This window comes from Pavona decussata, unplaced genomic scaffold (genome assembly GCF_977016875.1).
Source record: "Pavona decussata unplaced genomic scaffold, jaPavDecu1.1 SCAFFOLD_366, whole genome shotgun sequence".
In the NCBI taxonomy this organism is placed as follows: domain Eukaryota; kingdom Metazoa; phylum Cnidaria; class Anthozoa; order Scleractinia; family Agariciidae; genus Pavona; species Pavona decussata.
The window spans coordinates 681,764-706,855 of record NW_028145742.1 but is presented as its reverse complement, the minus strand read 5'-3'; the positions used below and the strand labels follow the sequence as shown (position 1 = coordinate 706,855).

The following is a 25,092-nucleotide window of genomic DNA, read 5'->3' as shown; positions in this document are numbered from 1 at the left end:
CTACCGTAGGAAGTTATTGCTCCACAGATTATCTGATTGCCAAACGCTGGCGTTTTGTTTAAAATCACGACACAAAGGTAAAATGGCTCTTAAATGAGTCTTAGGAGAGAAGAGGACAATGCGGAAGACTCGGGAAATAGGATTGAAAATCACTGCAAATTCACCGGCATGTAACTTGCATAGCTACAATCTTGGACAGAATGAAAAAAGAAAGCCTCCCCCCGCCCCCCTCAACTCAACGATGAATTCGCGCGCAAAGCAAAACGCGCCATTTTTCCATAATTGAAATTGGGGGGAAAGGTGTGGTCTTATTTTTTTATTTGAATTGCATGTTCAAGATTGCTAGCGGCATCGAGAGGTGAAGCCGCCAGTAATGACTTGGCTCCTACCCACATATAGAGTAACCGTATACCTTATCACAGTAAAATCCCCAAGGCAAAAGCTTGTGTTTTAGTAAAACTAAGTTACTAACTATTAGATAAACTGGCAATTGTCAAATAATTTAGTACAATATTTCATGGACTACTCTTGCAAATGGATACAAACAAAGCATATTTGAATTTGGTCATTTCACGAGGTAATAGTTGTAATTAGAGTTGAGCCTGCGGCCAAATATTCTTTTGTTTAATAATCCATGCACGCGAAGCGAAAGTCTTAAAACAACGCAGGATGACCAAATTGCCTCGTTTGTATGTCAAGCAGCCCCAATTACCTCGTTTGTATGTCAAAAAGCTGAACCTGCAAAGAAAACCAGCTTTTGTGCTGGTTAACATACCACTGAAAGGTTCATTACATCACTTGTTTTCTGCCGTTGTCGTAGTGTAACTTTCGCTAATCTAATACCATAGTTAATAGGGGGACTGGTTATGAAACCTTGCCATGAAAACAATGGTGCTGCAATTTATGTTGGAAGGGCCGCGACCGTGCACAATCCTTCGTTTTAACGTTCACACTACAGTTGAATATCTTAACAGGAACGCTTCGATTGGTAAATTGTTTCTACACATTTTAAAATCTATTGTAGTTTGTGCACGGTCACGGCCAAAAACGCTAACAAAAACATATAACAAACAAGTTTGCCAGGCTTCATAACCATTGCCTTTGCCTAGGTCTGATACAACTTATGCAAAAATGGTGGCCAAGCCTTACTAGCCTCGTCAACATGTGCAAAAAAAATCATTAGAATTTTTACTCTAAAACGAAGTCCGTAGGGCTAATTAACATATATCGAAATAATAATAATCAGCCGCTATTTATGAATAAGGTCTATGGGGCAAGATTTAGCAATGGGAGCAGTTGCAGTAATATATTGACGGGGTAGCATTTGTTTCCGAAATCATTCTTCTCAAAAAAGTTTACCATCCCAAGAAAAGTTTATACCATACCTATATTTCAGTACAGGTGTTATTATGGAAAAACAGAACCCTCAGTTGAGTTCCAATCAAACTAAACTATTTCACTGAAATCACGTTTCGTATAAATATTTTGGCCAGCAATTTTTTTCAAATTTAACTTATAAACGTGACTTCAAGGTTGTTCGTAACTGACGCGGCTATTCTCCTGATGTAAACCAGTGATATTCTCTGTTTAATAGTTAGATTAAGGAATGACCCGCCTACACCGTACTTGTTCCCAATAGGCCATTTTACAGTTGTGTGCTTAGTGACCTGGTCTTGAATTGGAAGCGAGGCTGGGGTTGACCTTGTTTTGATACAGACCTCACTGCTTTTCATATGTAAATGCAAATAGCTGGCATAAGTACAGTTTGATCTGCATATGAAAAGCAGTGAGGTTTGTATCAAAGCAAGGTCACCCCCAGCCTCGCTTAGAATCAAAGACCAGGTCACTTAGCACACAACTGTAAAATGGGCTATTAATTTATAGAAGTGTATAACTATCTAAAGTAATCTAACGCGGAAACTAATAACAGTTTCTCAATGAACAGTTCAGAATCTAACATGGCGATATGCGCTGCTCTCCCGATAAACGAGTTCGCCGAACTCGGGAGGTTGTGGTAGACACTGTAGCGGATTAGATTCACGTCTTTTCTGTCTTCCAGTGGTCTCAGCAAGTTGTGTATCATCTCTTTGTATGCAGTACCTGGAAGGATAAATAACAAGACATCAGTTGTTAGTTTTTCCAACCTAAGCACTAAAATGTTTCTTAACCCAAACCAAACAAATCCTCTGACCAATCAAAGTTCATTGGTAAAATTCGCCCCACTTTCTCAGCCAATGAAAAGCAAAACCAAAACCAATCCATTTTCCCGCGCTTGACGCCGGTTACACGTATTTGCTTCGAATTCTGATTGGTTCATTCTGCTGTTTACGTCTGTTGTGATTGGCCAGAGTAATTACTATAGTTTTGGTTCTATGGCACTCAATTGGAAACTACACTAATTTAACTAAATGTGAATATATGAAACATATATTTTGAACCGCGGATGAAAGATCAAAAAGAAGAAAGATGCTCGCAGTCACTATATATAGAACTCACAATATGACCAGCTCCCAGTTGGCTTGAGGATCTTTCTTTTATTTGATCATCCGCAGTTCAAAATATATGTTTCAAATATTTAAATTTATTCATTCATCCTTCACGGGTATATTACGAACTCACAATTTGACCAGCTCCCAGTTGGCTTGATGGCTCAGTTGTTAGAGCACTGCACCGGCATCGCAGAGGTCATGGGCTCGAATCCCGTTCAAGCCTAAATTTTTTTCAGGCTTTCTTTTCGCAACTGCTTAAGTTGCGTAGTAACTGCGAGGATCTTTCTTCTTTTTGATCTAATTTAACTGTTAATCACATCTCATTAACAAATCCAACCAGAAGCTTACAACTTAGTCCAGCTAACCAAACAGCTTTCTGTGAGTAAAAATCCTTCTTCCCTGTGGTCTGTACTCACCTACTTCCGAGTTATCTCTGGCTGCCGCTCGGCAGGTTTCTATCCTTGCTGAGTGGTAAGGTACGTAATGGTCTTGAACTGAACTGATTAGAAGAATGTTTCTGAAATATTGTAGACCTGTAGGACAACACAAAAAAATTCAACTTATCTGTCGTAAAAGGTGCGTTCTTCGGAAAGTTAATGATTTAGTGCGAGGCTTATACCAGCTCAGCCAACAGGTACCGTAAGACAGATGTAAAGAACAAACAAAAAACATAACAACAATTTGACTCTAGGTCCCGCCAAGACAAGCATAAAAAAAAACAAAAAGAACATTTGTAAAGATTCTCGAGAGAAGATCAATTGCAAGCGTCCATCGTCCGTCTGTTAGTTTATTTTTGAGGAAAGGGGAAAACCCGAGCACCCGGAAAACAACCTCTCGGAGCAAGGACAAGAACCAACAACAGACTCAACCCGCATCACACCGAGCCCGGGAATCGAACCCAGGCAAAATTGGTGGCAAACAAGTGCTCTCACCACTATACCATCCCTGATCCCCTTTTCTGAATCAGATTCTAGTTCACTTATTTACTCCAAGATACTACTTCCTACCTTCTGATTGGCTTAGACGGTATATGAACGTTTGGCGCGGGTCGGGGTGATCATGTAACGACAACTGAAGCAATGAGTCGGACTTCTTCCATTTCTGCATAAACCACAAACCTAAAAGAAAATTCAAGGGGAACTGAATAACCATTTACCTCAAAATTAAACAGCGACCTTAAGGCGCTGTTACACTAAGCAATTTTTCTTGTATTTGTCTCGCAATTTCGTTGCGCAGTTGTGACACAAGTTGCACGAATCGTTGCCTTGTGTAACATGCCCTGAAATGAACATCACTCGCAATATTTTTGTTGCAGTCACCGTTGCACGAAGTAGAACCGATTTCTGCTTCTTGCAACGATTGCGACAACAAAATACTGCGAGACATGTTCGTTTCAGGGTATGCTACACTAGGCAACGATTCGTGCAACTACTTGTGTCGTAACAAAATTGCGAGACAAGTTGCAAAAAAACTTGCCTAGTGCAACAGCGCTTTTAGTCCGTTACTGTGTTTAAAAACGTCTGCTGAAGAGTTCCTCAGTGAGGTTGTCGACCACCTCCAACTTGCAGCTTCGACAAAGACATGTCAAGGGACAAAACATCCGCAACGATCCTTACCAGTGCTAACAAGTGAGCTTGTGGGATACAGCATTCCCAGATGAGGACCCGAGAGGGACAAGAATGTGTGCATCTTATCCAGAAAGGGTCTCATTTCAGGGTGGGTCAGAGCAGACCGGATGATAATGTTCCCAAGAGAATGACCCACAAAACTGCGGAGACAAAAGAAAAGAAACAGGAAATTTAGAAAGGTTACGAAACACCTCCTAATACAGAGTTATTTTTGCAAACGAAGCTTTGACCATGTGGGAGAAGCAGATCTTAGCATGGGTTGTCGGAATCCAAAACGGAATATTGGGGGTAGCCACGCTTTTTTCAAAGATAATGAAGCAACAACGTATCAAATTTGTTTCTAAATTGAAGCTAAATCATCTCTTAATTTACATTCTCTTTGGCATTGCTTTACTGCATTGCATCTGATTGGTCAAAAGAACTCGCGCTCATTTCTAAACCAATCAGAAGTAAAATCAAAACCAATCGTGCCTCGCTTACACGCGTCAGTTTCCCGCGCTTTACGACGGTTACACGTATTTGCTTCGAGTTCTGATTGGTGCATTGTATTGTTTGATCTGTGGTGATTCGTTACAGGGATTATTTAGATTTTGACTTGCCGACATTTAATTGAAAATCGCCCTCATTGTTGTAAACCAAGAAGGCAGATAACCTACCTGATTTTTGTAGGAAAGAGACTATAAGCTTCAATGTGATGCGTGATTTCTTGAACTAGCTTTTCGGTCATCTCCTCAAATGTTACAAAGGTGTCCGGCTGCGGAAAGTGAGAAAAGAACATGAGCGGGACAATACATATTTGGTGGAGAAAACTTCAGCATTGGTGAGAATCTGTTTTCGTAATCTTCTTTTGTTTTTGGATCAGTAGACAGTTACACGGGAGAAGCCTAACCTTTGCAAGCAAAGACAGTTCGGTTCTTAGTTCATTTGAGTCAGTAAAAGTAGTTATGTTTTCTTCATAGTCTCTTTTTGTTCGTTAGTTATGTTCTATTTTCGTAAATGTACTTACTTAATTTAGTTGCTGTCAGTCGAGAAACTTGGTTCATTAGGGCTTGCCCTAGGTTCAATCCTGCTTACTAGGCAAAAGGCTCGGGCCTCGGCCGAGCAAAGTGCGGCCGGGGAAGTCGTAGTTGAAAGTTCCCCTTCTACATCTAGCAATTTTTCTTTGATGTAGCGAAGAACCAGTCCTTAAAGAATAAAGAAGAGCTACAAAGATTCCTGGCCTCAGTTGTTCAAAGGCTGGATAACTTTATCCAGTGGATAAGTCACTATCCGACAGTTTCAATCTGTGCAAAGATTTCAGTATTTCGTCGTGTACAAGCGAATATGCACACTCTAACCACAGTCTAGTTTAGGAGTGTACGAAAACCTTGGACAACGCTTAACGTAAAGTATTTTTTAGACCCCGAATAGTGCCTTATCCAGCGGATAAAGTTATCCGGCCTTTGAACAACTGGGGCTTGGTGCCTCTCTGTTGAGTCAAGCGAGTGTCCTTCAAGTGATTTATATTTTTTAATTTTATTCATTTATTTTCTAAAATTTGGAATAATCTTTAACTCTTCCCTGGAACTAAGCCATTCTCATGCATGACCGGTCTCGAATTCTCCGTATCAGTTAAGATATTTTGTTCACCTGATTGATCTCCGACATGAGAAAATCCATTCTTGTTGAAGGGAGTCCCATCTCTAAATAACAGCGCACCAGGCGAAGGTCACCGCTGTTGCCATCCAATCCATGAACACACACAATTAAGTGAGTCTGCAGACCATCAGGGGCCTGGGCACTAAAGTACGGCTCACGAATTCCCTCCAAGCGACGATCACTATAAAACACCAAGCAGGAAAAAAGGAAAGAAAATAGTTTGTCCAAATATTAAAAGCGACACGTTCTTCTGTTAACCATTTGTACAGTTTGATCGTAAAATGAGAGCTATACACAGATCCGCTCTAGCCATGATCCACGTCATCGAAGCCCTTTGTGTTACCATAATTTTTATGGCTCCTTTGTGAACCAAATGGCACTTCAGTATGCGAGGTCATACTCAAAGTCGACTAACGAAGTTTCCGTCGATTTGCCTGACATAGAAAACGCTGGAATGGAAACAACTCAATGAATTTACGACCAACGTTAACGTACGCTATTCTCCAAAGCGTCTAGTAGCATTAAGGGATAGACCATTATAAATCGAGGAAGGGGTGGTAGGTAATTATTTTTCTGACGAATTTTTTTCGGGACTAACTGCTTTGTAGAAACTTTCACTAGTTTGCAACATATTTTTGCTTTGTTTCACTGGGCGCGATTTTTTTTCCTCCTACAAAAGCTTTGCAGTATTTTTAGTTATTTGTTCAACTCCCAACCGACCCACAAAAATATGATGGTCTGCCCCAAAGGAAAGGGGCTAGGGGACTCTCTCTGATTAGCAGAAAGTACGGCTCTGTTCAGTTTATAACAGAAACTCAAAGGCTAAAGCCTCGGTCGATTTGGACTTCTTGCTAAGTGAAGTAGGAAAGAAGTTCAACGGTCCACTCACCTGTAGAGTTGAAAGTCGTAGTTCAAACTGCGCTTCACAGATCTTTTTGCAACTTCAAACCTGAAGAACCAAACGAACAACATCAAACAGAGCGTGAACAGAGTTGTAGATGTCTTAGAAACAAGTAAAACTGTAGTTTACAAAGGACCAGACAAGTCATTGTAATTGGCCAAATTATTTTAAAAATCAACCTGACAATTAGTCTCCCGGGTCCAGTTGTTCAAAGCCCGATTAAGCTTATCCTGGTTTAACGTGAACTTTGATTCGAGTTTAATCACTAATGAATAGAGTTTTGCCAAAAGATTTTTCTCTCCCCACGCAGTCCACGCTAGCGTCCGATTCCACGCAAGCTACAATATTTTTGTACAAAACTGACCTGGATCGTACACTTCCTCCATAAATAGAATCAACTCGTGATAGATTGAACGTTGGAGACGTGTTTCCAGCGCATGCCATGGGGAAACAGCCTCCCAATGAACTGGAAGACAATCCCTTGGAAATTCCTTTCTTTTTGGCTTTCCTTGGTGGGGGTCTCGGAGCCCCATCTGTCACCGAGTTACGAGATGGAACTGTACCGATCGTAACGGTCGGTTGTGTCGTGACAACTTCGGACTGGTTTCCCGAGGACACACTCGGAGACGCTTCGGAAGACCTCGGGGTTTCGTAACTACTCGAGTCCACTGCGGTGTCGGCCGAAGATGGAAGCAACTCGTCCTGAGAACCATCTGCAAGCTGCTGCAATTCAGACTCTTCGCGATTCTCATCGTTCGAGCTTTCAGTGTTTTCAGTGAGGGAATCTTTTGGAACGTTGTTAGTATTTACAAGCGTAGATTCATCATGTGAGTTTTCGGCCGTTTCCTTTAAGATTTCTTCTTTGGAACTATCAATAGTACCAGAGTCCTCAATGTCATTGTTAAGCGCACTGCTCGGTAACATTTCGACGCCATTAATAGCTTCCGCATCCACAAAATCCGGTTCCTCAGCATCTGAACTTCCTACTTTCGACTCCTCCTCTCCGATAGCTTTCGTTTCACTAGTTCTTTCACATTCAATATCTTTAACATCGGATTCATTATCCGCTAAATTTCCATCCTCTTGTGTTAACAGAAGATCGCTTTCAGAATCACCTACTTCAGTTGACTGCAAATTCTCCAATAAATTAGTCGAAAAGTCACTCGGCGCATCATCTATCTCGCCATTTAACGCAATGTCAATCTTATCAAGTTCAGCCAAACTGTTTGAGCTTTCGTTTGACGATGTATTATCGGTTAGTACTACATCATTTGGAGTCTCCTTCGCCACTGATTCATCCACACAAGTGTTTGGTGTACCAGTCTCGTGCAAGCTCTCCTCGGATACTGCTTGTGATGCGGCTTCGTTGTTTTGGGCCTCGACAGTATCTTGGAAATAAATTAGACATAAAAATCATGCAATCCTGAAGTGTGAACATTCAAATGAAAGCTATTGAGCACTACTTTCCTGTGGTGCAGTTTATTGTATTAAACTTTTGAGACCTTTGATTAAATCCTAAAATGTGACCATTTTAATGAAAGCTACTGAGCAATACTTTCCTGTAGCGCTGTTTATTATGCTGTACAAGGTGGTTTTAACTTTTGAGTCTGTGAATGAAATCCTAAAGTGTGACCATTCAAATGAAACCTACTGAGCAGTACTTTCCTGTGGTACTGTTTATTATGCTGTACAAGGTGGTACAAGTGTGACCATTCAAATGAAAGCTACTGCCTAAAAATATTAGATCCGCAAAAACTTTGAACAACTGCGTTGTTCTTGCTGTTCATCTATCTAGTTAATTGTCAAATAAATAATTTTTTAGGTGTTAATTAATGATAATTAATTATTAGGTTTTCTTAACTTAACTTAATCTTAGTTGAATAGATTTTACTTTATATTTTTTAGTCTCCCCAATTAGAAGGGCACTTGTGCTAGGCTAACCAGATTTGAGACTTAAATAAAGTTGTTATTATTATTATTATTATTGTTATTATTATTGAGCAGTACTTTCCTGTGGTACTGTTTATTATGCTGTAAAAGATCGTTCTAACTTTTGAGTCTGCAGAAGGAATCCTAAAGCGTGATAATTCAAATGAAAGCTACTGAGCAGTACTTTTCCTATGGAACTGTTTATTATGCTGTACAAGGTTGTTCTATCTTCTGAGTATGTTGATGAGATTCTGACGTATGACCATTCAAATGTAAGTTACCAAGTAATACTTTCTTGTGACCTTCTTTGCTTCCAATCCTTTGCAGTTGAAAATTTCAGACAACTTTTCAAATTTTGTATTCAATTTAACTACCTTTTTCATCAATAACGAGGTAACTTTCCTCCATAGATCCGTCCGGTTCATCTGTATCCAATGTAAAAAGCACCTCTTGTAACTCGGCATTTCTCGGAGGGACTGTTATTAACAGAAGAAACAAAAGTTACGAGCCAAAATATTTAACAACATATTTATCCACACACTGTCTGTGCCACTTTTTTAATGGGCATGATCCAATTTTTGGCAGGGTAAATCAATGCATCTTTAGACACTGTACCTGGTTCTGTGGGGAGTAAGAAGCTGTACTTGTCTTCAAATATGATTGGTATTGACGTGGGATCACCGTCCAGCAGAGGGCACTCTACTTGCACTGAAGGTATGGACTGGTAATACCGCGACCCCTTCACATTCTGGGCCAGGCTTTGATGCTGTTGAAACCTGCAGCAAAGTGTAAGGTAAAGACGCAATCAGCGACTCATGAGGCGCTTTACCCTGGTCAGGGTTGCCTCTTATCACGATAATAATATTTCCCAGACGTTTCACTGACCACAAACCAGTTTTCAAAGTCTCTAGAAGAAAATTTCTCTGCCAATAATGCCAGCAATGAAACCACATAAATCAATTTCTTCTACGGTAAATGTGAAACAACATTACCTTTGCCAACGAGGAAATCCTTTCCAAAACCTGGAATCTGGCCAAAACTAAAATTCCTTGACTTTTCGCTAACTTTGAGACAGAATTTGATATTTCCCTAACTTTTCCCTGACCTTGAAAAAAAATTTGTTTTTCCCTGACTGTGACAACCCTGCTAGTAAAATTGTTCACAAGATCTAAAAGGCTCCTTTACGTGTAGGATCCTGTACGGTGGCAGCATTAAAGGGGAAGAATCACGCATATTGGATGTCATTTCAATACCCAAAAATGTTTGTCTGTCAACAGAAACAAACAAAAAAAATAAAATAAAATAATTGTCTGGTTTTGTTATAAATTATTACCCCAGTGCAATAAAACTGTTGATTAGTGCCTCAGGGTCAGGGACAGAGTAGGTCGGAATGGATTGAACTTGAAAAATGTTAGGCTAATGTTTTTCAAGTTTTTGTATTTTTGTTTTCAAAATGCCCTAGAACAGATCACAAGTTGTTCCTTTTAAGAATTGAGTTGATTTCTTTCCTCTCGTTCTAGAATAATTTTGTAGCTAAGTGAAGGTCTCATTTTACCATTTTTAACAAAAGAGCTTAAAAACCCATGACACTTCCCCCATGATGATGCTACTTTCACTACGTCACTGCCTTCAGAATGTTTCTTGAAGATAAAATAAAGTGTATAAGCATGTAATAGCATGTACTGAACGGTTGTACTCACAATTGATCAGGCGTGTTCCGAAGTTTCTCCCAAGAGTGTTGTTTGATGAAAAATGCCTCAGAAAAATGAGATATCTGAAACGAAAAACAGTTTCACTAAGATGAACATCTGCAAACAGGATAAAGTTCTTTTTCATACACAAAAAAGTGGTTATTATGGAATTTACACAATCTCAGATGCATAACATATTAAGAGTGACAAGCTACTGAAAACAACTAAAATTGGGAAAAAAAACTCATGCGCCTATAGGATATTGTATAGACTATCACCTATCCACTGCAACTAGTCACATCATGAGTTTTTCTGAATATATTTAACAGATACCACAGAAAATCTAGCAAACCTGACAATAGCGAACAAGAAAAAAAAAACAAAATAACAGAGTCTGTGCTACCATACAATAGGGTTAAATACAGTTAGCTACAATGAAAGAAAATGGTCAAATTTTAAAGGTTATCAGGGAGAGGGGAAAATGCTGGTCAAGATATACTCACTCTTTGGTTGTGGTGCTCTTTTCTCAGGAAAGGTAAAACAGCTTTGTTGAGAGTAAAGAATTCAAGGAACTGAGACCATGCTAAGGACAGCTAGAAAGTATTAACAAAGGTCAGCAAAGGAAGAATTCTTGGAATCAAAAACAATAATTATCTATAACATTTAGCAGAGAAAATCTCAAGTTTGATGAAGATTTAGATACCCACTTGGCACAAATGTGAAAAATATATGCAGTGCTCAGCTTCAAATTTAAGTGACACTTGGTGCAACAAGGATTGATGATGATAATGATAATGACAATAATGATGATGATGATGACGACAGCAATGATGATGGTGATGATGATAACGACGGCGATGACAATGATGATGTGATGATAATAATGACGACGACGATGATAATGAGGACGATGATGATGACGATGACGATGATGATAATGATGATGATGATGGTGATCAACGGTCAATCAGTTGGAACAATACAATTACTGCTGATTAACATTTTATTTTAAGTATACAGCTTCACAGATTCAAGGATTTACAAACAATAATTAATAGATCTCTAAATCCTTTCTGAATCCCCAATCAACTAAGCACTCACCTCTGAACTAAGGTTATTCAGGTCACTGCATACTTGAGAAAAAGTTTCCTCACAACCGACAGTAGCCTGTTAACAGTAAGACGCAATTAATTTTAGCCAATAAGTATCTGATCATTATATTAAGATACTGGCTGATTGAGGACCTCATAAAAGACTACACCAACCCTCCAACTTAAAGCTTTCATCAGTGGCCTTTTGGTCACCAAGTCTTTAGGTTTGATAGCAAGTTTAGCAACTCTCACGTCACCAGGATTAAAATTCCAGTCGCCATGGCACCTAAAATTAACGCAACTTGGACGGTTGTACACTGTATAATTATTATAAGCTACTGTTATCATTTATCTACCTATATCAATTTTCTGATAACTAAGGATTTGGAAAAACATTTCAGAAAAAAAAGTAGCGATATTAAAACATGACATTTCGGCGACGACATGTCACCATTATCAAACGTTACCGATTTCATTATAATTTACATTTGATAATGGTGACATGTCGTCGTCGAAACGTCATGTTTTAATATCGGTACTTTTTATTCTGATATATCAATTTTAAATATGCTTTAGAAGTAAATAAATTATCATTATCATTATTATTATTGTTATTGTTACTATTATTATTATTATTATTATTATTATTATTATTATTATTATTATTATTATTATTATTACTATTATTAATGTATGACAGAATAAAAGAGAGAGTACCTCTATTGTACTGCACAGGGTTTCCAGTTTTTCACCAAAATCTACCACCCCTGGAGAGGAAAATATTTCATGGTTATTTTTTTTTAAGAATTTTGAAACCTAAGTATAACAACATGATTTCTCCACTAATGAATTTATGACTTTGTGTTATTCAAAATTTAATGATACTTTGATACTTCCTGTAATGGTTCAAGTTGTTGAATATTCTATTCTTACCTATATCCATTCTGTGATTGTCAGGAAGAAGTTCCATCAGACATTGGAAATAGGCCAACAGATTTATTTGAGCAGATAACAAAGTACTGCATAATGACCTGGATTGAAAACAAAAAAAGTATTGAAAATAAAAGCTGAAGTCTTCTTGCTTGTAGTCTCCTACATAGCTGTCAAGGAGTGTTGCGTGACGGCTGCCTAGGAGGCTGTCTTGTTTGCCAAGGTAACAAAAAAGCAACTTAGTACATGCTTTCTGAAATTGTTTTGAGTTACTATACCTGTGTGTATCATAAGCAAACTGCAACTGCTTCTCAACAAGTGAAGTTTTGGAACTCTGGAAACAGAAAAAGAAAAAGAAAGGCACTCAATTTCCCTAAACTGTCACATGCACCGCATTACCTATACATGTACATACATCATACATCACCTTTATTTAAATCTCACCTACCACATACAGTAACTTAAATAACTAACATAACAAACATTTTGTTTCATGTTTATTTGACATAAAGTGCACACCTAGTGTGTGTTTGTTACTTGTAGTATGGAATTCTGTCCTTCAAGACATGGGTACATTCACATCTTCTAGGAACATACAGATTAAGTTGCACTATGCTGCTGTGAACCATTGATTGGGCCATGAACTGTTGGACTGTTGTTCACCATAGCAAATTATCAAACAATGTCCCTTTAAAATTGCTGTACATTTAAGGTTTTTAATAAAATTAGTAAAATGAATTTCTCTCTGTGTTCCAAACTTAGTACTTCAATGAACAAATGCACTTAGGGTGCGTTTGATTGACCCTATTCCGGAATAGGAATACATACAACGATGACAAGAAATCCTTCATAAGAGACTTTTGGAGTTACTGGAATACAAAATGGCTCTAGAATTATCATGTGTCAGTGAATGTTTGCACAAATGTCTTCGCAAATTTACTTTAAAAGGGAAATCTAACAGCTATTCCCCTTATTCTTATTTTGAAATACGATCAATCGAATGCAACCTTAAATTCTATACAGCAAAAGTTTCTGAAAATTGTATGAATGATTTTTAGCATAATCAAGTCTATTTCATCGCAGCCTGTCTTCACAAAAAACTTGAAAGGAATCGTACCTGAGGGGCCAATGCTTTGTTACTGAACAAAGAAACATAGAAAGTTGGTGTGGACACACGTTGATTTGAAGGCTGTTTGGAAATCCAGGTGTTCTTCACAGGTCGAACAATGCTATGGGGAAAAATAGGAAAAATTAGTTTGGAAAAACAATCATGGTATCTATTAATATTATTGGGCAGGAATTAACAACAAAACTTGAGTGAAAAAATCTGGTGCCTTGGCTGATGCTCAACAATTCATTGTACAAAAATTATTATACCTGCAAAGTATGGATGTTGAGGTACGACGGTGTAATGGTTAATCACTGTCAATTTTAAAGACATTGAACCTAGTTTAATGGCCTTAGCTCCCACGAGTCTCCTGTAGCTCAGTGGTAGAGCACCCGAACTAGTAATCGAAAGGTCTTGGGTTCGACTCCTGATAGGAGTACTCGGATTTCTTTTTTCCGAGTATGCCTGCGTCACTTTCTCGAATAATACATTATTCTTGTTGACTCACCAGTCTTGAAATATACCATCACGTTTATTTCATATACCACATGTTCGACATTCAATAGGTTCGACTCCTGATAGGAGCACTCAGATTTCTTTTTTCCGAGTATGCCTGTGTCACTTTCTAGAATAATACATCATTCTCGTTCATTCACCAGGCTTGAAATATACCATCACATTTATCTCATATAACATTAATTTATTTTACATCACTGCACCTGTGATTAGGAAGACCAAGCGCTGTTACTGTGGCATGAATGGTGGTGTCGATGACGGCAAAGTGGTAGTAATCAAACAAGACAGGTACATGGTGATGAAGGCCCTTCACACAGGACATGTGAAGTTTTAATGTCTGAGTACTCACATTGGTCAAGGAATCAATTGAATCAACTCTGAAACAAATGATAAACAAATAAAATTAAAATAGATGCATATTAGATGAGTCATTTCAGCTGTGGTGATGGTTGGAGTCAGAAATGTGAAACCAAGACTACATTATTTGTGACTAATCCTCACACAAATTTTCCTATGGTGTTGATTACAAGCTTTTTCTCCAATTTCTGATGAGTTCATTACGTTGCTTGCATCTGCTGACATTAGTGACCACTTAAAGTGAGCCGTTGTTTTTATTTTGGGGGGGGGGGGGGTGGGTGGGGTGGGTGGAGGGGGTTTACGACTTACTTGACTTAAATACTAGTCAGACGACTGATATATTATTGCCATTATTTGAAATCTGCTCTAGGAATACACAAATAAGCAAGCACGGCTCTGTGTGTATTTAAGTTTTATGGACGACAAGGATTTATCTGTTAAATAAATATTAAATAATTTTTTACCCATACTCCGACTCAGAGAACAAAAGTTCCACAGTCATTTGATAATCAGCTTGGTCAATTTCCTGGACAACCTAAAAAATGTCCAAGAACAAATAAACAGACAAGCTAAATGTAGAGAAAACAAATTTAAGTTATGTACAGCATTTAAAAATGAAAAATGACTCTTTCACATTTTATCCCCATCAGGATAAATGGATTATAACTTTTAGGGAATCACATAATATTATGTATCTACTAAGTGCACCTTTCAATAATATGCAGACTCTGAAATTCAATCTTCATTCAACCATTTTCATTGCCGTCAACCACCGCAGTGGACCTCTAAGAAAACAAGAACATTTGGCTCATGGGGATCCACAGGTCATGTTTATGCCCTGTGATTGGCGGATTTTGATCCCTACTGTTGGTTTCTCTATTTTTTGTGATCAGCCAGTTGTCGCTGTAATTTTGATTGACAGGAGTAAAATGCGCAAATCGTTAGTTGGGGTTCAAGTTCAGCGTCCACGTGTTATTGAAAAGCACAGTAAATTCAAAGAAGAAATGGAACCTAGCCACTTTCTCTTTACTCAATCATGTGCACACAGTTACAATTATAATGGACTTTGAGAGAAAAGAAAGGCACCAAATAGTTAAACCCTTGCTCTGGTTCAGCTTCATATTTATGAACTTTTGAATTCTCCCAAACCCTAACTTGTTTGCATCACATTAAAAATAATAATAATAATAATAATTTTAATTCTTATATTGCGCACTTTCCATGAAATGATGAAGTGTGCATTACATGATTTTTATCTATAATAATTAAATGCAGAGTATCTAAATAATAATTTTTAAAAATACACCATTAGATAATAAAAATCGAAATATACAATGCATGTTAAGGTACTTGTAATCATCGTAATAAAAATTAAAAGTTCAATTACGCAGCAACGTAAGCTATTCTCTATTTCTTTATTACATAGATAACAAAATTGACAGGGGTACCTTATCACTGTTAACCAGCATGTGGAGACGAAATACAAAGCAATCATTCACCACAACAGATTCATTCCTGTAGAGAATCTGAAATGTTTTAGAGACAGCTGTTAATCCAGATGAGGCGATTGCTGCGCCAAATTGATATTCTGGTCCCTTCAGATCTAGAAAGAAAACTAAGAATCAGTATCAAGTAGTTTCTATGCAAAATGAATCACTTTGTGGTAGTTGCAGTAATTTAACACATTTTGTCTCTTCAGAACAGAACTTCTAATTTGACATTTTTGATGCATTAAAACAGTACAGTAGAACCCTGCTCAAAGACATTCGCTATGGACCCCTCGTTATTATTTTCTCAGTACCGTGATACCATGCATTTTCCTTAAAATATACCTGCGTAGAGCTTGGTCGTATTAATAAATAACATGTTTGCTGCTTACTGGGCCTTTCAATAACATACGGACTTTGAACTTCAACCCCAACTAAGGATTTACGTGTTTTACTGCTGTCAATTATCAGTACAACAACAACTGGCTGACCGCAAAAAAACAGAAACCAACAAAGCGGATCGATATCCACCAATTACAGCATACAAACATGACCTTTCAATGCCATTGAGCCAAAATCTTTTTGTTTTCTTAGAGGTCCATTGCATTGATTGACGGCAGCGAAAAGTGTAATGGTTATTGAAAGCCGCAATAAAACAGTTGTAATGTAATATTTGTGTTGTTCTTTAAAAACTTGTTTACAGTATTTCTTCTTACCTTAGTCGTACACTAAAATTTGTCAGCTGTAATAAATTTGTCTTAAGCGCATGCATTTAGGCAGTTGCTAATGTTCTACAAAAGCCGAGACGGATGCCACTAAAAGCAACATAATCCATATTTTCCAATCTGAAAACAAGAAATGCCATGACAGGCCAAGCAGTAGGCTAGGCAATTTCAGTATTTAAATATTTGGTAGGAAATACATTTAAATGACCATCTCTATGCTACAAGAAACCTACACTGTACCTGATTCAAACTGATGTCTTTGCTCTACTTCTGTGCTAGCGGCAGCCTTCAAAGGAGGTTTCAGTGTGCAACGGAGCTGATAATACCTGATAGTGAGAGACTCTCCATATTATATGAACTTGAAAATTTTATTTTCATTGTGTATATGTCATTGTGCTGAGAGCAGTAATACACTTGAATTGGCTTTTGTGTGTAGTCAATTATTCAACATGAATTCTACAGATGCATATTAAAATGAGCTTTATAATAATACAAGTTCATTGTTTGAAGAACTGAACAAACAATGCATGGTTAAAAGATCTTCAGAATAACATATAGCTATTGGGGAATAACAATCAACTATTGAGGTAGTAATTATGGTTTGCTCAAGAAATATTTCGATGAAAAAAGATATGATCCGGTTTGTTTTATAGTAATTTTAAAGGACTGATTCTGACAATACAGGTTATCAGCAATCAATGTCACCGATGGAAAATTAAGAGGAAAAATTTATTTTTGTCGCTTTAGTTAAAAATTTTCGAAGTAAATTAAAATGAAAATAAAAGTTGATATTTGTTTTCCAAATGAAAATATCCTTCCGAAAAATATATTGATTAACGATCAAAAACCAAGATAAACGATAAAAGTAGTTGGTGAAGATAATGGTTGTGGAAAAAACAAAGAAATAGTTCGTTTTAAGACATACCCTCTCTGGAAAAGATCGACATTATGGAAAGTCGAGAACTCCACAGCAAATTCGATCGTGGCTTGTAGGTCTCCTGACATGACGCAGAATTGTACCAAGGTCTGTCTTTCCGTCAGCTCTGCATTTTAGATCATTTCGTGATCTTTTGGTGTCTTTTATCTCGCCTTGCTATCACTGAAATAAATTAACGTTCCATGTCGTGTCAGAAAAGATTGATAATTTTTCAAAATCGTGCGCTTGACGCAAGAAAAGAAAAACATCCATAACAAATTGTAGAATTAGTTTAGCTGAATGGTCGAGAAGTTCGATCCGACGTCTAAAAAGTTGTTGACGTATCTAAGCTTATGTAGTGAACGATCAAAAAGATGGTTGAATCGGAAATGCGTACGTACTTAACTTGCCTTGAATAATTACTCGTGAAAGCTGTAGAACAAGCTGTGCGCTAAACAATCATAAAAAATACCTCCAGAGTAAACAGTTTAAGGTTTAAACATTAAAAACCAACGGTTCGAATGTCCTTTTCAGTGATTATGGCCGTAACATACGAACAGCACTCTTTGTATTGCCAATTAACTGTTCATAGATCGAATCAGTGTTGGGGGAGCGAGCACGTTTCTTGTTTTCACGTGCGACCGCTGGTGTTCTCGCAAAAAGATCAACCGTTCCCACATCAAAAAATTGGCCATTAATAATGCACAACGGCACACAATGTGAATGTATCTCAAGTGGTTGCGGGAGTCAGTAGTGTAGTTGTTGAAAAAACTCCTACCTGTCAGCTCCCCTCCGGCGGCCATCTTGTTTGGAATCAGCTTAGGACTTAGTTCCTCCCGTTCCGTTTCACACGTGAGCCTGGAACCTATGACAATCTCCAAGGAAACGGTAACTGTTTTCTGATCACGTGACATGTTTCTATAACATACTCAAACATTCTGTTTTTTCCCAAAGTGGTTCTGTCATTGTATGCTTCAAAATGGTAAAGATAACTTTAGAAATGATCGCTAAATCTCCTAGCCATACAAAGAAAAGAAGAGATGAAACTGTGCAGCAATACGTACGGCGGTTGACTCATCTATATTTCTCGGAAAAAAACATTGATGAGATTGTAAGTACAGTAGGTTGTTTCAGAATATTTCTGGAGAAAGTTTCGCTTTGTTGTTGCCGGCACTTTCGTAATGTAAGGTCGTTGGTTTTCTGTTATTCTTCCATTTGCGTCTATGGCTCAACAACCAAGGAAGAATCCAAATTACGTTACAATTCAGCAAGAAGTAGTCTTAATAGATGTAATTTGCTGTTTTTCAAATATATCATTCTTGATACCTGATGATCATCGTTAGGTGCACAAGCTAAGTTCTAAGTTCTTCAGAACAATCGCCTTATCGTTCTCCTATGTGCTCAAGAAAAAATATACAAGAATTAAAGGACTGCCTAATGCATTATCTCTCTGTTAACTGTAAATCTAAAATGTATATATTTGCGTGAGAGCTTGACATAACTTGTAAACTTATAGTGCATAATTTTACATTGATTCCTTTCATGTAATTTTATTTACAGGATAACCTCTACCACTGTCGAAATTTATCAGTTCTCTACCTTTACGACAATAACATTTCAAAGATCAAGAACCTTGGATTTGCAACCAGCTTAACGCACTTGTATCTTCAGAAGAATGAAATCACAAAGATAGAAGGACTAGACAACCTCAGAAGATTAACAAAGTTGTAAGTAATAAAGAAATACAGTTGCAACTGGAGTAGAAAGTAGAGCTTTATTCTATTGTCTAGTAATCATAATATTTTTGAAGAAAAAAGCTCTACTTTCTACAACAGTTGCAACAATTTTATTTACCTGAGTTTACTTCATGTTGGATAAAGTAAAAGTAAAAACCAATTTATTTGTATTAAGTTTTTGGCGTTTAACCCCCCCCCCTCCTTTAGCTTTGTACTTTCCATTGCAACCACCCCCTCCCCCTTGGGGGTAGATAGTGATGTTCTCTGGAACTGAATGTTTCAATGGAAATTGTGAAACAAACTGAAAAAATCTTGCCATAAAATGATGAAACTCACAGATTTTTTTCCACTGCAGATACCTTGGTTCAAATTCCATCACAGTTGTGGAAGGGTTAGAAAATTTAGAAAGTTTAAGAGAGCTTCACATTGAGAAACAGAGCCTACCACCTGGGGAAAAACTTCTCTTCGAACCAAGATCACTTCAGTCCCTTTCTGTAAGTATTGAACTTTTTGGTGAACACAACAGTATAAAATGGAATCAAACAGGTTTTAATACTTGACAGAGTCCTGAGTCACTTGATGTTTTGCATGAAATGCATGGTTACCAAAATTAATGAAATCAATCTTGAGGCTGATCAAAGGGCAATTATGCAACAAGTAAAACAACAGCTGTATTGGATCTAGTATTTAAACTTAAAACCTAACGATGGTTAATTATTTCTCCTGACAGAAATCTTTGTGTGTGTTGAACATATCGGAGAACAACATTGATTCCATTGAAGAGTTGAAGTGTCTCACAAACATGACACAGTTCTTCACAGAAAACAACTGCCTTACAGACATGAAGGTAAATAAATTTGACATTTAGCAACATATTTCCCTGGTTATAGCCACCCTTTTGCATGAATCTCTCCAGAGATTAAGATCTTTGCCTCTTTCCTTCATCTTCAGAGGTCAACTCTGATGCCTCGAGATAACGCAAATGTCAGGATCAAAATTATGTCCCACCAGTCTCATAGCAGGTCTTCTTAAATCCCTGAGCTACTAATTATCTCAAAAAAAAAAAAAAATTATTATCTCAAGGACTAAGAATAATTAACAATTAGATTATGAGCTTGAGATTTCATGATGCCCGAATCAACTATCACGCATAGAAATCGTGAGCGAATAATCGTTCAAAACTAAACAAGTAAATTATCTATTTCCTCATCGCAGACACTTCGAAAACGCGACAAAGAGGCCGCCATTTTGTTGAAAACTGCTACTCACTATCTATCACAGAATAGATAGCGAGTAGCGTAGCCAATCAGAGAATGGCATTCGTGATAGAACACTAGTAGATTTATACTAATAAGAATTATTTGCACGCTGGTTGTCAAGGCTATGCTCATCACACCAAATGTTGTATAAACCATTTACCTCTCCGAAGATGAACAACTTTGTTCAAAATATTCCATGTTATCACATCATCTGTTTTAACATCAGACACATCTATCTCTAACCTGTAGGAACTCTCAAGGGTGTTATCTGCATGGCCATCATTGTGGAGGTTAGAAGTGACTGGAAATCCCTTGTGTCACAAGAAAAAATACAGAGACAGAGTATTGGTGATGTCTCGATCACTGGGTATGTTGTAAGTCTTTGATGGATGGCTACTTAAGAATTGGTTCATGCTTAGTGTGCGTACACTGTATATCGAGTTATGGATGCACGCGGGAAGTTTGGAGAGCACGAGAGAAGCATAAGAGTTGCTCGAGGTATAGCCGAGAGCAACTCTAGCTTCTTGAGTGCTGTCCAAACTTCCCAAGTGCATCCATAACTCGATACACGCACAGCTAAAAGCATGAACCAATAATTATTCTTTTATAACATAGTGAAAATAAAGTAAATGATTCCTGGAAAACAGGTTTTGTTCCAGATTAATTACAAAATTCTCTGTAAAAAACAAAAGGCGAAAATGGTCTCTCATATCGGTTTAATCTTAACGTTTCATTAAGCTTCATGCTCTTATAAATATAAATCTTTTATGGTGTTGTTTCTCTGTTAAAAGTTTGTTAAAAGCACAGCGCGCGCATGCTTCCCCATCTGACTTGCACACGTCATCGGATGGACGCACGGCCGTGCATATGTTGAGAAATGTACCATGATGACGCCAATAGGAATTAGATTAGGATGCACTCGCGCTATGTTTTAAAATCAAAGCTGTAGCCTGAGAAAGATGCAAAAGCACAGTATATTTAACAACAGAGTATGCAATCCCATGCTCTGATGCTTTGTACATTCAGGTCTGTATGGTGCTGCTGATAACTATTAGACAAACATTCCATCACCGGTATGGCAATGTTCGTCTCAGGAGTTATCACATGATGGCTCAATCACTGATTAAGTCCCCAGTCAAAACATCAGCACAATTAAAATTTGCGATCAAGCAATCATACTGACTGCAAACATATGCATTGCCTTGTGTCCAATCAGTTACTGTACATACAACTCAAAGAAATCAGCCCTAAAAACACAAACATAATTAAGTTTGTAAATGTGTCCATTTTCTTAACCCCTGTTTTGTTTCATTGTTTTACAGTTATGCTGGATGGTAAAGAAATAAATGAAACTGCCAAAAGATTTTTGATGAACTGGAAAGCCAGCAGAGATGCCAGACGACGACAAAGGAAACAAATTCACTATTTGGAAGGAGGAACATCTTCCAACTACATCTCTGGATCATCAAACGTACTTTCCAGTATACCTTCCTTGCCGCCTATCCAGGGGCCCCCAAACCCTGATGGGGGGTACATCATTAACCCTGGGATGAACCCTGTGTTATTAGATGGAGCTGTTTCTGGAGGCCCACATTCCATCGTGCTCCCGAGGGGCACTAAGCCACTGGCTGCAATAATGCAAGCAAGAGTTCCAAACTCAACTCTGTTAAACAAGAAATCTACAGAAGATGTTTCACAATCAAGGTACACAACAGAAATAACACTTTTCTGACACCATTTTTGGTAGACATTTTGAAAAGCCTATGATATAACAGTTACTATTAAGTGAAGAAAATGAATTTGGGGTGGTTAATAGTATATACAGTAGTGTGTTATAAACACTGAAATTTTCAATTGAAATAAATTTTCAAAACTGGTTGAATTTTTCTAAGTGGCTACTCTAGTTAAGCAACCATCTCCTTTAAAAATATGAGCTAGGTGTTCATGAAATCCATTTGGAGCAGCTCTTAGAGAAATACTATTCAGAACAACCAAACCCTACAAGGAACCTCAGACGACCTCAATCGTGCTCACTTACAAGAGATTTAGCAATAAAAAAATAATTATGATAAGTATCTTTTGGGAAAAACAACATTAATTAGCTCTGATATTGAAGTTTCTTCAAGAGATTCTTCTCAAAAACACTGACTGCCTGAGTAGCATTGCATTTAGTGATCAGCATTTTTTTAATAAGTCTTTCAACTTAGTTTTGGTGTTTTGTATTCACTCAGCTAATTTGGTCTTTTCTCTTGACTTTTTCAGGTTTCCTAACATCTTTGCACCTCCTCGTCCGATAATATCAGAAGGAAATTGGGAATCAGACAGCGATGTTCACAGTGGTCCACCTTTGCCTCTCCAGACATAGCACATTAATTAGTTTTTTTGAAAATTTTATAATTTTATTATCAGATGATATCATAATATAAATTTGGAAGATAAAATCCTCCACATGTTTATTCAAATTGTACATTATAAAATTACCTATTCAGTACATTAAGTATTATATAGTACTCTTCAGTAGCTATTATAACAATAATTTAAACATTGCTTATTGTAAATGGATTTTCAGGGCTGTAGATATTTATCAAGTTAAGGCCATTTGTAAATGAATTGTATAAAGTATAAGTCGATATAATATAACCATGAATTTTGTTTTGCTAGTGTCCAGTACTTGCTAGAAGATAGGATACATTCAGTACTCTTTCTTATAGCAATGTGACTGTTAAGATTCACAGAAAACATGACAATTTTATATTAAACGAGTGAAAAAAAAAAAAAAAATTCCAGAGTGATTAGCTCACCTAATTTATTGTACACCAACTACAACCTTAATAATTTATAATCAAACTACAACAATTTTGCAATACTTTAAAGTGTAAATACAATTTTAACTATTTTTTTTCTTTATACCTTACAAAGGAGATTCTATTACTAAGTTACATGAAATCCAACACAATTTTCTCAACTCTGATTTACACAGCTTGAGCTACATATAGGTCATTCTTTGAAATATATTTCAAGTATTCCCTCTGAATCCTGTATGTATTGTCAAAGAGGGTAGATGGATAGAAATTTACTTTCTTGTCAACAGTTTTTTGAATAACTTAAAAATGCAGTATTTGTTTAATCAAGGAATTGTTCATCTTAGCATGAACAAATTTACTGTAAGTTACAGTATAACTGCAAAAGAAAATCTTTAGACATACAAAATTCAACAGTATTTGAATAAAACAAGTTGAATAGAATTTTGATCTCTTTCATTCATTGACTACTCACAGCCCCTTGTAAATGGTGCAATTTTGCTTTAGGAACACTAAACCTGATTGACCCAGACATACAATAATATTATTATTATGCAAACGTAAAGCTCTGGATGTCACAAAATTATTTTGGCTGCAGTGATGCCTTTCAAAAGCAGACTTTTTGGTGGTAAGCCAACAGTCTGCTGAGAGGTGCCTGATTGTCTTCAAGAATCCACTGGATATATATTAGGACAAACTACGTACTTGGAGACTTCCCCAAACCTGACTCTTAGGGCACTTCATAGTGTTTGTAAGAACTGGACAGACAGACTAGTCAATTTGACCAATGAAGGACTGGCACAACCAATTCTAGCTATAGGAACTGGCACATTTTACCGCATTTCCTCACCCCACTTTTCAGGGATAAAAATGTATGCACAGTGCCTCTATCTCCTTTCAATGAGGCTCCCCCCTCCCCTTTCTTAAACTTAAATTAAAAACCCCTGGGGAAGGGAGAGCTTCATTGAGGAAATACAACATTTGTTAATGACAGATCTGACTGACTAGTTCTGACAAATGGAAAGTGCCTTTAACTCTCATTCAGTTTTGCTATCCAGGACTTAAGGGGGCGCTACATCTCATCTCCATGATTGCATTGCCATCGTTCAAAGTTCAGTTAATACCACCATTACTGGGAGATTGTCCATTGCGGTTTGATCCAAACATAAACTCAAACTTTTTGACATATGCATCACAATGTTCAGCTGCAATAAAGACAATACTTGATTACAAAACTGGTTTGGAGGGAGAGAATTTGTTAAATAGTGTGTGGGGGTCTCAGATGATAAAGATCTGAACATAAGCTGTATCATTCACAATGTATATCTCACATTGTAACACTGCCCAAGTATGGTCATGCTGCACTCAATATTTATCATCTGTTCACGCAACAGATATCCTGATTTATCCCGCTCAATTTTGCCAAATATCCCCTGATTTTAACCAACTTGGCCTACGGCCTTGCCGGCTAAAGTATCCACACAATTTCACAGGATAACTGTTAAATAAACATAAATTTGTGGCTTGGAGAAAAATGGCAGAGTACTTTAAACAAGTAATGCCCTTAGAAGATTGTCTCCAGCTTTTCTGCAATGAAACTGTACTTTGTTACCAAAGTGTTGAATAATAAAACAGACCTGCTCAATCTTGCAGAATATCAGGACTCTGATTTTAGCTGACATGGCTTTCCAAGAAAAGCATAGCCAAGGGTATGCTCCCTTTTAACTCTTTTTGAACTTCTTGAGAGGAGAGGGGCTGACTCCATTATAGAAAACTCTAATTAAAAGAAGATTATTTCCTCCAAGTTGAATCTGATATTTTATGGGTGTAACCAATAAATTAAAACATTGTTTAAACTTTTTCAATATCTCCTCATTGACTGGATATATT

The 25,092-nt window shown here is 37.3% G+C and overlaps 3 protein-coding genes across 4 annotated transcripts in view; 1 reads left to right on the top strand and 2 right to left on the bottom strand.

Moving 5' to 3' along the window:
• Positions 1-1,878: 1,878 nt before the first annotated feature.
• LOC146452582 (protein FAM135A-like) lies at positions 1,879-18,305 on the bottom strand. Of its 2 annotated transcripts, none has more exons than XM_085097525.1 (23): positions 18,185-18,305; positions 17,416-17,589; positions 16,731-16,816; positions 15,727-15,881; positions 14,743-14,813; positions 14,125-14,298; positions 13,415-13,526; positions 12,576-12,631; positions 12,301-12,398; positions 12,085-12,134; positions 11,378-11,443; positions 10,780-10,869; positions 10,286-10,359; positions 9,201-9,361; positions 8,960-9,061; positions 7,021-8,044; positions 6,645-6,704; positions 5,747-5,936; positions 4,774-4,871; positions 4,106-4,257; positions 3,497-3,607; positions 2,906-3,022; positions 1,879-2,100 (listed from the first exon to the last, which is right to left on the bottom strand). In XM_085097525.1, exons 2-23 carry the CDS (start codon positions 17,493-17,495, stop codon positions 1,895-1,897), a joined length of 3,333 nt encoding a protein of 1,110 aa, XP_084953651.1. In that variant the 5' UTR covers positions 17,496-17,589; positions 18,185-18,305; the 3' UTR covers positions 1,879-1,894. The 2 variants fall into 2 exon arrangements, with proteins under 2 accessions (XP_084953651.1, XP_084953652.1); XM_085097526.1 differs by lacking the exon at positions 18,185-18,305 and adding an exon at positions 17,817-18,159.
• Positions 18,234-23,188, top strand: LOC146452581 (protein phosphatase 1 regulatory subunit 42-like). The gene is made up of 7 exons (XM_085097544.1): positions 18,234-18,517; positions 18,967-19,133; positions 19,498-19,636; positions 19,873-19,989; positions 20,651-20,768; positions 21,724-22,105; positions 22,664-23,188. The coding sequence occupies exons 1-7, from the start codon at positions 18,386-18,388 to the stop codon at positions 22,764-22,766; spliced, it is 1,158 nt and encodes a 385-aa protein (XP_084953670.1). The 5' UTR covers positions 18,234-18,385; the 3' UTR covers positions 22,767-23,188.
• LOC146452579 (regulator of MON1-CCZ1 complex-like) overlaps positions 23,183-25,092 on the bottom strand; it is an 18,757-nt gene continuing 16,847 nt past the window's right edge. Inside the window, exon 27 of the mRNA XM_085097532.1 lies at positions 23,183-24,407. Coding sequence (XP_084953658.1) covers positions 24,316-24,407 — 92 coding nt within the window. The 3' untranslated portion in view covers positions 23,183-24,315. The remainder of the gene's footprint in view (positions 24,408-25,092) is intronic.

What these genes read in the sequence shown, in the direction of transcription:
- LOC146452582 (XM_085097525.1), bottom strand. Translation starts at nt 17,495, where the DNA reads ATGTCAGGAGACCTACAAGCCACGATCGAATTTGCTGTGGAGTTCTCG. An exon ending in ACAAAGCATTGGCCCCTCAG is followed by an intron (nt 12,632 to 13,414) that starts GTACGATTCCTT and finishes TTCTGTTTCCAG; the next exon opens with AGTTCCAAAACTTCACTTGT. An exon ending in CAATCACAGAATGGATATAG is followed by an intron (nt 12,135 to 12,300) that starts GTAAGAATAGAA and finishes TTTCCTCTCCAG; the next exon opens with GGGTGGTAGATTTTGGTGAA.
- LOC146452581 (XM_085097544.1), top strand. Translation starts at nt 18,386, where the DNA reads ATGGTAAAGATAACTTTAGAAATGATCGCTAAATCTCCTAGCCATACA. An exon ending in AAAAAAACATTGATGAGATT is followed by an intron (nt 18,518 to 18,966) that starts GTAAGTACAGTA and finishes TTTTATTTACAG; the next exon opens with GATAACCTCTACCACTGTCG. An exon ending in GGTGATGTCTCGATCACTGG is followed by an intron (nt 20,769 to 21,723) that starts GTATGTTGTAAG and finishes ATTGTTTTACAG; the next exon opens with TTATGCTGGATGGTAAAGAA.